A 13,231-nucleotide genomic window follows, 5' to 3' on the forward strand; every position below is an offset into this window, starting at 1 on the left:
GGCTTCCTGCATTGAGCAGGGGGTTGGACTTGGTGGTCTTGCAGGCACCTTCCAACCCTATGATTATATGATTCCATGTTTCTCACCCTCCCACGGAAACATAGGTACATGTTAGAGCAAACATAAGAGTGTTGCTAGATCATACCAAACAAAGGTTAAGCTAGTCCAGTGTACCACAAGATGTAGTAATGGCCACCAGTTTGGATGGCTTTAAAGGGGAATTAGACAGATTCATGGAAAATAAGGCTATCAATCATGGCTACTAGCCATGATGGCTGTATATTACCTCCACTATCAGAGGAAGTATGCCACTGCGTGTCAGTGGCTGGGGAACAAGAGGGGAGCATTGCTCATGCTCTACTTGTGGGCTCCCCGTAGGCATCTGGTTGGCCACTGTACAAAAAGAATGCTGGACTAGACAGGCCTAATCCAGCATGGCTCTTCTTTTGTCCTTATGTTTGGGGTTGTCGCCCTTTCACATTTGAAATCTTTAGAGCAGCAAACACCAGTGTACCATGTGTCATATCAAGTGTGAAATGGCTTCTTTATATTTAAGGTTCATGTTATTTTGCACATGGCAGGCTGCAGGGAGAGGGGGAATTTGTTCCTCCAATGGTTTCCATTCTGCTAGTGGAAGGATACCATTGGCTACAACCCATTATCTCACCTGTAGTGCATATTTAAATGTCTCTATGCCATACTTGAGCTTAACAAAGAGGCGTTTCCAGAGCAGGGCATAGCCACTCTTACACACCACAGCCTTGTGCCAACTAGCATCTCTGGCAAGGGGGATGTGCTTTTGCATGAAGGGGCTTTTTAAACAAATTACTTAATTTGCAATAAATGTAACGTTATTACTTAGTAGCTCGTGTATGTAATTTTATTGCAGAATAAATCATTTGTCTGATAAGAAGCAGCCTTATATGGAGCCAGAACTTTATCTAGCCCAGTATTGTCTAGCCAATTTACTTTTTCACTATTATGTATTTCAAAATTGAATATGAACTTGAGCACGCTCCGGGAGAGAGCGCAGGACAGGAAGGCCTGGCGTGCTATGGTCCATGGGGTCACGAAGAGTCGGACACGACTGAACGACTGAACAACAACAACAATTTCAAAATACCATTTATAACCAAATGCATAAGGTGACTAGGTGCAAAGGAGCACAGGAATCCAGTACACATGCGATGCAATCCTAAATATGCTTTACTTCAATGCAAATTCCACTGTATTCAATGAGTTTTACTCCCATGTAGGCATATAGTGGATTTCAGCGTTAATAGCGTGCGCTAGAGTTGATGTTGGCGGCGCGGGGACGCAGAAAACATCTGATGAAATTCCCTCATCTCTCATAGGGCAAACTGTGCTCAGTTTAGGAGATCAAATGAGGCTGGAGGCTTTCAGAGTCATGAACTAGAGTTCCTCTTCTGCATGACTGCCGGAAGTTGCATCGCTTCTCCTTCGTACGGCCACACTGACTCGGAAGCAAGCGCCGAGCCTTACTCCCAGATAAACACGGGGAGAAAATCACGCGCGCGCTCCCCGCCCCTGAATCGAAATCCGCCAGTACGAACGAGACGTCGGAGGGCGGGGCGCGCACCTTGTCGTCCCAAGCGCGGAAGGAAGGAAATTGCGGCCTCTGATTGGATAGGGGGAACGATTCGGAAGAAAAGTTGCTTCGTGCGGATGGGCGTGGCTTCAAAATAACCAATCACGGGACCCGCTTGTCGTTCGCTAATGTTACAAGGCGGCGCTAGGGGAGGCTAGTCGCGCTAGTTCTATGGCTGCGGGAGCTGCAGGGATGCCGCTTGAACCGTGGGGTGAGTTTGGGGAGCAGCACCGGCAGCAAGCTAAGTTTGGGATGACTCTCCGACAGAAGCGCGCGGAAGCGTCTTGGTAGAAAAGAAAGGAACTGGGTCGCGATTTGCCTGGGAGCGCGCCTCATGGGACGTGATGGCACTTGCTCCTGGGCAGACGCGCGTCGGCTAAGGCTGCAGAGTTGGGCTGCATCAGTGCTGGCCCCGCTTAAGTCCCATTCATTTCATTTCTAAGCAGGACTAATATTAGACACAACCTCCTGTTTATAGAGGGTGGCGGTTCCGGAAACCGACCCGTTAGTTCAAGTATTTCCCAGTCTTTCTCTCTCCCCCTTCCCCCCCCCCCCATGTAACTATGGACATGTGTATAGTTTTGACAGCGCAGCCCTGGAAAAACTGGTTTGTGACTATGCCTGAACACTGCTTTGTGCATCATATAGGTTCGCTGAAGCAATAAAAATGCCTACAAGGTCATGTATACAGTTTTGAAGTTGAGTCCAGCTGAAAGACTGGGGTGTTCCGAGAAGAGGATGTCATGTTTAATATTTAATTGTGTAAACCCCTGTTCTCGGTGGCAATGATCCAAAAATTATTTGTTGTACCAAAATAAAGAGTAAAGTTAGCATCAACAACAAAACCCTCCACAAAATATGACAAAGTGGAACAGATTTAACAACAATAAAAATTAGGTTGGCGCTCCCTTGCCCCTTTTTCTTTGCCTGTGTGACTTCTACCATGGAGAAGAGTTCTGGGAAATTTAAAAGGGGTTTCACTATTTTGTGACTTTTTTAGTCCGCTCTAAGAAAATATTAACCTACAGTTTCTCTTTGTGTGTTTTTCCTGAAGGACCAAAACAAATACTGCGATTTGTTGACATATTTCCGAGTATACCTTCCCTCAAACAAATATATTTAATTATTTTGCTATATTCCACAATTTACTAACTACAGTTGTGTAGGGCATGCTTTATTTACTTCCCAATAATCATTTTTTCTGCAGCTAACGAGCAAAACACTGCTTCCCTTTATTAATGCTTTAGGGCACAATCCTTTGTATGTTTAGACAGAAAAAAGTCCTACAACTCCCAGCATTCCCCAAGCTGGCTTTTTTCTGTCTAAACATGCATAGGATTGTGCCCTTAGTTGACTTCAGTAATCTAAACATATGACCAGTAGATCTAATAGCAAAAGAGAGAAAAATGTTAGTTTATTTAAGTATGAAAGTCAAATAAAATCTTTTCTATATTGAATAATGTGTGGAGTTGAATATGCACCACTGCAGAATATCTTTTATTTTGTAGATTTGGGCAATGCAGTTGATATAATTAAAACAATACCACAGGATCTTTTTGCAGAGCTAGTAAGTAACATCTGTCTGTGCTTCCCTTTTTAATTTCTTTTATACCAATCTTACTATCTTGTGCATCTTACAGTTGTTTGTAATTCACTTCCTAGTATTTTTGTTGTGCAGTTGGTTCCATGAAGGTAAAAGATCAGATTACAATATTGCCTTAGGGCACAATCCTTTGCATGTTTTGATCAAAAAGGCCTACAGCTCCCAGAATTCCCCAGCCAACATAGGGAATGCTGGGAGTTGTAGGCCTTTCCTCTGTCTAAACATGCATAGGATTGCACCCTTAGAGTATGATAGTCTGGAGCCATGTTGCATCATGAGGGACTGGAATACTTTTTCAGACTGCCTTTAAGATTTGGGCTGCAACCCTATGCATATTTACCTGGGAGTAAGCTCCACTGAACACAGTAAGACGTATGAGTAAACTTGCATAGGATTGCACTGTTAATAAACACAATTTTACCCTCTGCCCTTCCATTAAATGTGGTATTTATTTGCCTCTGGAATAAGCTTCAAATAAGCTTTATTATTTAACTGATCTCATTCATGTAAGAATAATATTACCCGTTAGAATTATGTGTCCTTAAGTTCTAGTCTGTGTGGATGACATCCCTTTATTGAAACAAATTACTTCTGTGGCTCCCAGAACATCTCCCTTTCATATGTGTTGGCTATTGTTCTTCTGAAGACTTCAGATCATGGCTCTAAGAGACATTTGGGGCTGTTGGCTGATCAAAAGCATTTTTCGGGTGCAATCCTATGGGGATAGTTGGCCGCTGCTGAACTTGGAGGCAGCCTACTATCCAGTGCAGGGCAGGTGGAGCGTGGAGGGGATTTTCTCCATACTCCAGGTGCCCTGCATTTGTGGCTAGATTTTGTGGCCAATTTTGGCTGGCTGAGCAGGGTGCCTCCGAGCGAGGGTGGGGAGGCTGGATGGTGCATAGGAAGTGCCATGAAGGTATTTCTGCAGTCCCCTCCCTGCCCCCAGGAATGCCCCCTTTTCAGCTGTTCCACACTGGTCTTCTGAGCGCAGAGCTGGGGAAGAACTGCACCTTCCGGGGGGGGGGGGGGTCGAATTTCTGGTAACCAACCTCAGAGCTCTGGCTCCGAGCTCAATTCCCATAACCTAAAAAATCCTATGGCCATCTACATGTTGTCTAGCGGCCATAGGATTGCACCCTTAGTTGATCATTCACCTTTTGAATTTAATTGATTAGATTTCCATATTAACAAAACTTCAGTACAGGTCTGTTTTTGAAGATATATACGTGGAAGCACTTACAATAGAAGGAAAGGCCATCCTTAATATTTTCTTTTTCATTTTTTGTTACTGTAGCTCACCAGAGCCAAAGTGACCTAAAAAAGGAATATGACCTTAGCCTCAGTTATTAAAATGTGCCTCTAGGCAGCAATTCTCTACATGCTTATTTGGGAGTAACTCCTATTGAACTCAGTGGGATTACTTCTGAGCAGACAGGCATATGATGTACTGTAAACCTAATATACCAATTAACACTTGCATCCATAGACCCATTATGAAAGTTGTCCAGTCAGGTGGTCCTTTCCTACTGTAAACTAGGCAAGTGGCTGATTGTCAGTGATTCATTCTTACCACATTGGGACACCATGTAAATTTTCTGGCTCAGAAGGCAAAATGTTTTAGGCCTATTTATATACATTGTTTATATTCAATGTATATAAACATGGAAAGCAAAGGAATACAGTTTCTTTTCAGGAAGACTATGCTGTAAAATTACACTTAAAATTAATAAGTAGTTACCAACTAACAACAACTGAGCTCGGCTTTCTTTGCAGTGTGAACAAATTATCCAGTATCTGCAGTGCCAGATCCCAGCTGTAAATACAGTAGAACTATGTCAGGTAACCTGGATTTCTTGTGGTAATATGAAAGCAATATTGTATGCAGACGGCAACTTTCTAATTTGTCTTCAGCTATAGTCATATGCTGTGTTTCTTTTTTAGAGATTTCAAGCAGCTGGGATTGAAATAGTTGTTAGTGACCTGGCAAAGGTAGTTAATGCCATTTCCTTTGTATTCAGGTAAGCAAAAGCAGCTCTTGGTTCCCCTTTAATTTCTCAGGAAATACTTGCATAGCATAATCAATGAGGAAACTATATAAAGTGGAAGCTATTTTAATAATAAAGTCTACAATTACATTTGACCTTATGAACATATCTCCTTAATTTGGGTGGCCGGGGGGGGGGGGGGGGAGGCTAAGTCTTGTATTGTGAGCTATGTTTTGGTAATTAAAATATTTATTTAACTTATAGGCCAGGTTTCTTAAATGTACTTTCTCACTCAAGAGAACTGTGTGTGGAAATTCTAGATGCGCATTTTGCCTAACTGGATGACCTTTAGTTAAGTATTGTGAATTCATGATGTAAAATATAAACAAGGGTACCTATCTAAGCTTCTTAGGCAACTTCTGAGCTCTCCTATCCTTTTTTTTTTTTTCTTAATGAAAGAGAGGAGAATGAAGGCCTAATTTACACCAACATGTTTATCTTCTCACCTGCTATGTTTTTGCTGTACCAATTTGGACTGTGGCTGGGGGCTTGCAAGGCTGAACGCTCTTCAACAGAAAAAGATTCACTGTACATAAAAAACCTAGAAAGCTGAAGACTGTAAATTCTATTAACTGAGATACGTTTAACGCACAATCCTATGGTTGCTAGGCAGTAGCTAGACGGCCTTAGGACTTTTCATTTCTTGTTCCCAGAAAAGCGCCTCCTCACCCCCACCTCTGCCACCTCATAGGAGGTGCGGTTTGTCCCCAGCTCCATGCTTGGAAGCGTGGAGTGGGGGGGAAAGGGGGAGTTCCTGGGGGTGGGGAGGGGATGGTGGAAACACCGGTATGATGCTTCTTATGTGCCATCCGCTGCTGCCCCCCGCTCTGAGCTGCCCCAGCTGAACAGCTGAAATTGGCTGTCTAGCAGCAAAGGCAGGCAGCCAGTGCACAGAGGAGAAGATCCCCTCTGTGCTTCACCCACCCTGCATTGGATAATCAGCCACCTCCAAGTTTGGAGGCGGCTGACTATCCCCACTGGATTATGCCCTAACTTAAAATATCTGAGGTAGGTGTGTGTGTGTGTGTGTGTGTGTGTGTGGCATGTATTCTACCAATGGACGAGGGAGTTCCTATTCAGCTAATCCCTACACAGCTAATAGACAAGGACAGTGGTTTTCAAACAGCGGTTCTTCAAGGCGAAGGTCCATAAGATACCTGCTAACTATTATTGATATTTCCTTGCAACTTGCATTTGCTGGTAAATATTTGGTGTGCTATAGAATGCACCCTTAGTTCGTGCAGAACAGTGAGACCTGATCTTCTACAGCAAGGGTGGGCAGAAAGTAGATTTGCAGATGTTTTGGACTTCAGCTCCCAGAATTCCTGACCATTGGCCATACTGGCAGGGGTTTCTGGGAGTTGAAGTCCAAAACATCTGGAGCTCTGCCTTCTGCTCACCCCTGCTCTGTAGTACATGGGAGTTGCACAGCATACATCAGGGATGGGAATGTGTGGCCCTCCATATGCTGTTAGGCTGTAATTCCCATCATCCCTCACCTTTGGCTATGCTAGTTAGGGCAAATGGGAGTTGCAATCCACCAACATATTGGTGTGTTGGTGGAGGGTCATACATTTCCCATCCTTGGCAGACATGCCAAGGTGAAAAGGATTCCTTGAAGATGGAAAGTTTGAAAACCACTGGGCCAAGGCAAAAGTGCTGCATATGGCAGTCTCCCTGGGCCAAAACAAAGTAAAAAATATCCATTCTTTTCTGTGTAAAACTAGTAGGTAAGAGTCTGCCTTCACTCTTCCTCTCCTTTTTTTTTATAGCACAGCAGCCAAAAATAAACTCTCATCAGAAGAACTCTCCACCAGACTGGGCAATTCAGTCAGTACTCTGCCAAAACAAGCTGTACAGGTTATTCGGCATGTATGGACTGAACAGGGAAGATCCATTGCAGTGTCAGAAGATGCAAAAAATGTAGCAGCTGTTGGACAGGTAGACTTCATTTTCATGGAAGTTCTCACTGCAATCACCTCCTTTTGTTGAGTTCTGCACTGAAATGATCAGCAGTGTGGGGGGGGGGTTTGAGGGATGTTGCCTGATTATACTAAATACCAATTTTTATTTGTAGAAGTAAAATCCTTACGTTTTATAATAGCGTTTTCTACGCTCAGTCTTCTAGAGGTCGAACCAACTCGTAACAGTAAATACTTGTGATTGCAGCAAAACCATGTTACCTAAACCCAAGTCTGTTGACAAATGCATTGCATCCTGTTAATATGCATTTGCTGCCTGTCAATGAAACTGTAGCTTTATGCAGGATTCCTGATCACAGGAGCTATGTAAGCGCGTTCAACCAACTGCATTTACAAGCCCCTTTGCAGACCTTTATGCTCCACATGCAAAGGTCTCTGAGCTAGTCGGGCGTGTAGCAGTCTTGAGGGGCAGGGCTGGTGTACCTGCACATGCCCCGTCCCCAGTTTAGCCGTATGTGTGATGCAGGCAAATGTCTGCATAGGGCTTCTATCAGTAGCTTAAAAAAAATTCTCTAAGGGTACAACCCCGTGCCTGTTCAGACAGAAAAAAGTCCTACAACTCCCAGCATTCCGTAGCCAGCCGTAGCCTATGTTTAAATATGCATAGGATTGTGCCTTAAATTGCTTAATACTTGATGTCTTGGAGATCCTCCAAAGATACTCAACATTCATCATAGCCCCCCCCCCTCCCCCCCACCATGAATTGATGTGATAAAATCTGGTATGCCTTATACATATTGGGCTGGTGAGATGGATTTTGGGTCTCTGTGGTCACTCTACATTTTACTTCTGCTGTTCAATGAAACACATTTTCTTTTAGAGCTCACAACCATTTTACCACACAGTTGCAATGTGTAGTAAAATCCTGCTTGCCACTTGGCAGGCAGAACACCTGGCAAAGTGTTTGCCCGGGGGTGGATTGGGTACCAGGATGGGCTCAGTGTGAGACATGAGACCACCGTTTTGTGGCATGTGATACAAGATCCTCCTGGTCTTTATGGCAGCATGTTTCCTAGTTCAACGAGGCATGCTAGCTGGATAGGAGTTCTTTTAGCATAACAAAAATATTTGCAATTTGGGAAGAACTCTATAAACTGGGAGTAAAGAGCTCTGGGATCTACAAAAGTTATTTCAGGCCTTGGGATATTTACCAAGGACATTCTTCAGTGAACTGAAGATATTGCCTAGTATATCATCCTAGTTAATCTATAGTATTTTAGGAACAGGTTCTGAGCATTACAGAAACACACCTGAGTTGTATAAAGAATATAGACAACTGTGTATAGCAGTGGCTTTCAAACTATGATCCAGGGAATTGGAGTTCCTGAGAAGTTTTATCAGGTTGTACAATTAGAAGATCAGTAATGATGGCCAAATTTCCCCGAAGGATGCTTTCCCCTCCTTTGCTGACTTTTCTCTGTCAAGGATAACTGCAGGTCAGTGTTGGGTATGTTCTCCCAGCATCGTCCGAGTCCTCAGATTCATGAGCTTCCTGTCATCCTATGACGATGCCAAGCACCGCCCCCTGGATGAATCCAAGGAGTCTCCACAGGCTGGATAGGGAACCTCTGCTGGCCGGATTAGGCCTGCATGCTAGAGGTTCGCGATTCCTGTTCTAAGGAGTGCATTCTGTTCATGCACAGCAATGGAGAGATCCAACAGGCTTGGTTAGTATTCCAATGTAAACTGAGCCTGTACCCCAGAATCCTCTCCGACATGCAGGGGTTCCTCAGCAAATGAGTATTTATGGAAGGTATTCCCTCAAGATACCGAGTCTGAAATCCACTAGTTTATATATCAAAATAATTTCATTGAGGAATCTTAGTAGATCTTAGTAGATTCTAGTAGCATGTGATTTGTTTTCCCCAAATACTGAGGGAATGGTGACTCAGTTTACATGTACATCTGAATTTTCAATGTTTGGTGTGCTGTGAACCAGGAAGTAGATAAGAAAATCAGAGCATGTGAGGGGTAGGGGAAGTATATGATCCCACGTCTCGTTCATGGACTGTCAAACCATGATTTGGTGTTGAATTTGAACATGCCACTATTTATTCTGCCATTGCCAAAGAACTCTCTTGCCACAGCATGTGGTTCAACAGTAAGCATCTGAAATGTATGTTTTTGTTCTGCAGCTTATTGATTTTCAATGGAAGCTGGGGGTGGCAGTTAGCTCTGACAGCTGCAAAGCTTTGAAATCCCCTTACATTACAATGGCAGTAAAAGTAGCAGATGCTTCAGGACACATCACAAGCAAAACTTTTGAAATGACCGTCCCACAATTTCAGGTTTGTAGTCAGCCTAAGGTTCATACACTTTAACCTCTTGTAAAGATTGGTACTTGTTCTAATGTTACAAATCAACACTAGTAACACGTTGTAGTGGAAACTTGATTGATTCTCGTTGTTCCATGGTAGCCAATCACTGAAGCAAATGTTATAGGAAACAACAAAATGTTCACTATTGTTGAACCATTTAAAATGGTACTTATTAAGTAAATGTTGGTAAATGCATCAGGTAAATGCAAAGTGGAATGAACTTCCATATTAATTTAAACATTCCAGAACTGGGGAAATATAAGCAGTATAAACCCAAGACAAAGGAACTTTTTGGCACGTAATGCAAAACATGTTTTCTGTTGATGTTCTCTTTGTTTTATTGTCTATACTAACAAAACACATCAATTATTTGCCTATCTTGATGGCTGTTTTGTTTGCAGTTGCTACTTCTGACCTTTCAGATGTTACAGATACAAAATTAACAATTGTTCATGATACAGCTGAAGGCAGTGTGTGTTCTTGGCAGTCCAAGGAACAGTTGCCATAGTTTGTGTGTTGTTTGTCATCTCATCTCTGTCTCTTTTTTGTAAGAAGAGCATCTGTTACATCTGTCTGTAGGAGTCTCTTGTGGTATGTAAGCTGTCCATCCATACACACACCTCTGCCATAATGGCAGACATTCTGCTAATTAAACAGCATTATCATTATTACAGTTTAAATAGAGCTTTCCCAGCATACAAATGGTTTAGTTAGCATCCTTGTTTTCAGGAACCCCATGAAGGGGCAGATTAAGTTGAAGGAACAAGCTATGCCAAAGGTTTCCATTGAGCTATTTATAGCTGAGAGCTGTTTCACACCTCACACTGTTCAGATATGCATATGAATTGCATTTAAACTCTTATAGTTAAAGACAACATACACAAAGTGGTGTTCTGCACATATTGTATTCTACAAATCCATGTATTCTACAGGTGAATATACATCAAAGAGCTGGGACTGGCTTCTTCCCACATGCTTCATGGCAGCAAACATGTTTACTGCTATATAATGGCCTGTTATAGATTGGGAGCACCCTGCAGGCTTGTGTACATCCTTCCTTCCCTCCCTCCCTCCTTCTCCATTGTGCACATAGATTCCCTCTTCAGAGCTAACTGTGACACAGTGTTACATTTGCACCTGCTGTTTCACTGGTCGTGGCTGACGCTAGTTAATGTAGACATACCTTTGCACCATCGTTGGCTCCATAAAGAGACAGCTGGGGAATTGCCCTAAGTGGTGGGAGAAGGGAGGCTGAAGTGCACAAGGGCGCATGTGAAATGGCCCTCTGTGGGAATTTGAACTTGCACATAGAAACTAAACACTGTGGGTATTACATCTCATGGTCCCAGTGCAAAGCATTTATATGCCCTTTCTTCTGTTTTCCATTTTAGAACTTCTACAGTCAGTTCAAGGAAATGGCAGCTGTTCTTGAGACAGTTTGAACAGCACTTGGGAAGTTCATTTAAACCAAGTGAGCCCTTTTCATCTTGCCTATAAAACTTAATGGGTTTCGTTAAGGAAAGGTATGCAATATTATCTCAGTTTCCTACATGACTCTGTCCAACTGCTAGATTGGTCCTGTTTGAAAGAACTTCTGAAGATCCACAACCTCTGTAAAACATGTCTTGTTGACTGAAATTCTTCCTATATGTAGAAGGATGTGTACTGTCAAAATTGTAGCACTTGCTGTGTGTATATATACCTAAACCAGGAGTGTATAATGTATGACTAGCATGTTACTTATGAAAAATGACATGCCACATATTCTGGAAACCAACATTCCATTGTCTGTCTTCTATTAAAAACATTTCATCTAATTAGTACAATTGTGGAAAATGTTGTTCCATCTTTATCTGAATGTCTACTGCCTTTTTTTGTCACTTTCCTTACTAACCTTAAGGTTGCACACGTGAGTGTACTCGTCTGCTGCCATAAGTACTTCACCCAGGAAGTTAGGCTGGGATCAAAGGCTGGCATGCGAGTGCTTTTCCATGCATGTGTCAGGCTTTTCATGCTACCCCTTCTACTTCAGGTGGCCCTTGGGCCCCTGAAAATCCAGTCCTGAAAATCAGGGCCCCTCTCCTCTGAAACCAGAATGGCATTCACTGTGGTGCAAGGGGGCTGAACTTGGAAGGGGAAATTTTCTGTTTCCCCCTGCACACAGGCCTTTTGGATTCAAGCCACCCAGTTTATGTATGGACTAATAAAAATAGCCTTGAATCTACCGCAGAATGCTTGTTAAATTGGCTTCTGTCTTGTTTCCTGATTTATAATCTATGTGTGTCCTTACAAACCAGCCCTGGGCTGAGTAGTGAAAACTGATCCAACACTTAAGTTTAGAGACGATTGTATTTTGACGGGTAAGGACTGGTCCCTGTTTGCTGCCATCCTTCCACAGGTCTTGTTACTGGAGTCTCTGTGTAGGAGTCACCAGCACATCTGCTTTTTCTTGGCCATGGGTCTCTTACCTTGCTGCAAACCTGAAGGAATTTTCCTTGCTCAGAGGCCTTAGCTACCACTATACAACCTCTGAGTGGCTCATCATGGTGAATCTTGTTATTAGTAGACCTGGTTCAGATGACTATCATAGGCTAAACAAGCCACGATGATTTGTTTAAGCCCTGGTGCGGGCCAGGCACAATTTGCATAGTCACCCACCCGGCCACAACTTGCTGTGATGTCCAAACCTGGGCAGCATGGCTTGCTTAGGGGGGAAACAGCTTTCATATAACCCAATAACTCATTGAGTTGTGTGGAATTTCACACAAATACGAGAAAGAACGTTACTGACTCACCGGAGAAAAGGCTTGGGGTGGAACCAGTCTTTCTCTACTTTCCCTCCCTGTCTCTTACTGTTGTGGCAGTAATGCAGAGGTAGGAAACCTGGTGCCCTCCAGATGTTTTAGATGCCACCTCCCATCAGCACAGCCAGCGTAGCCAAAGGTCAGGGATTATGGGACCTGTAGGCCAAAACATCTGGAAGGTGCCAGTGTACCTGCTGCTAAAAACTGTTGCTATAGATTGTGTACATGATGAACTGATTTGAGTGGCTTGTTGAACCTTTTTCTTTTTGTGACTGTCTCTTTTTTGTTACAAAACTGTAAATTTTATATGCAATAAAATGAACTGACAGTAATGGATAATAAGTCATCTGTGAGCTCCATCCCAGTGGGTGAGGAGCCCCTGAGAGCTTCAAGACATTCTGGTGCAGAAGCATCTATCCATATTCTTCCAGGGTGGCAGGCACTATACTAGTGCTGTAACTAACCATTTCTACACTTGGGGCAGACACTAGATTCTATGCTGCCACCACCATCCCCTGAAAACTGGTGCTACGCAAGTTCAAGAAGTTCACCTGAGAGATTATACATAATTTTAAAAATTAAAAGTATCAACCAAGACTGAGTCCCTGAGTGATATAGCAACTAGTAAAATTTAAGGTAAGTTAAGAATGTAAGAACCTTACAAACTACTGTGGCTGAAATTATATTTTCTCATTGCTCCTGCTCACAAGACATTTTGCTGCTTGAGGCACCCATTCCACCTATAGAAACCGGCCAGACTTGTAGCTGAATCTTACCTCGATGCTGGTGACAGGGCAACATATTTCACTGCAGTTGAGGACAGCAGGCTAGTAGGAGGCATAGGACAAGTGGCAGAGCAGACAGAGCTCT

At 43.1% G+C, this 13,231-nt stretch overlaps 1 protein-coding gene across 4 annotated transcripts; it reads left to right on the forward strand.

Moving 5' to 3' along the window:
* The first annotated feature begins 1,765 nt into the window (after nucleotides 1–1,765).
* Nucleotides 1,766–12,701, forward strand: COMMD6 (COMM domain containing 6). 4 transcript variants are annotated; one of them, XM_084844830.1, is made up of 7 exons: nucleotides 1,766–1,820; nucleotides 3,118–3,176; nucleotides 4,986–5,051; nucleotides 5,154–5,230; nucleotides 7,030–7,198; nucleotides 9,375–9,527; nucleotides 10,949–12,701. In XM_084844830.1, the coding sequence occupies exons 1-7, from the start codon at nucleotides 1,781–1,783 to the stop codon at nucleotides 10,997–10,999; spliced, it is 615 nt and encodes a 204-aa protein (XP_084700956.1). In that variant the 5' UTR covers nucleotides 1,766–1,780; the 3' UTR covers nucleotides 11,000–12,701. The 4 variants fall into 4 exon arrangements, with proteins under 4 accessions (XP_084700956.1, XP_084700958.1, XP_084700957.1 ...); XM_084844832.1 differs by lacking the exon at nucleotides 4,986–5,051; XM_084844829.1 differs by lacking the exon at nucleotides 1,766–1,820 and having other exon boundaries at nucleotides 2,986–3,176.
* The last annotated feature ends 530 nt before the right edge of the window (nucleotides 12,702–13,231 follow it).

The sequence above is a fragment of the Heloderma suspectum genome, chromosome 3 (assembly GCF_057233095.1).
Source record: "Heloderma suspectum isolate Gila_16-S chromosome 3, 16-S_ref, whole genome shotgun sequence".
NCBI lineage: Eukaryota > Metazoa > Chordata > Lepidosauria > Squamata > Helodermatidae > Heloderma > Heloderma suspectum.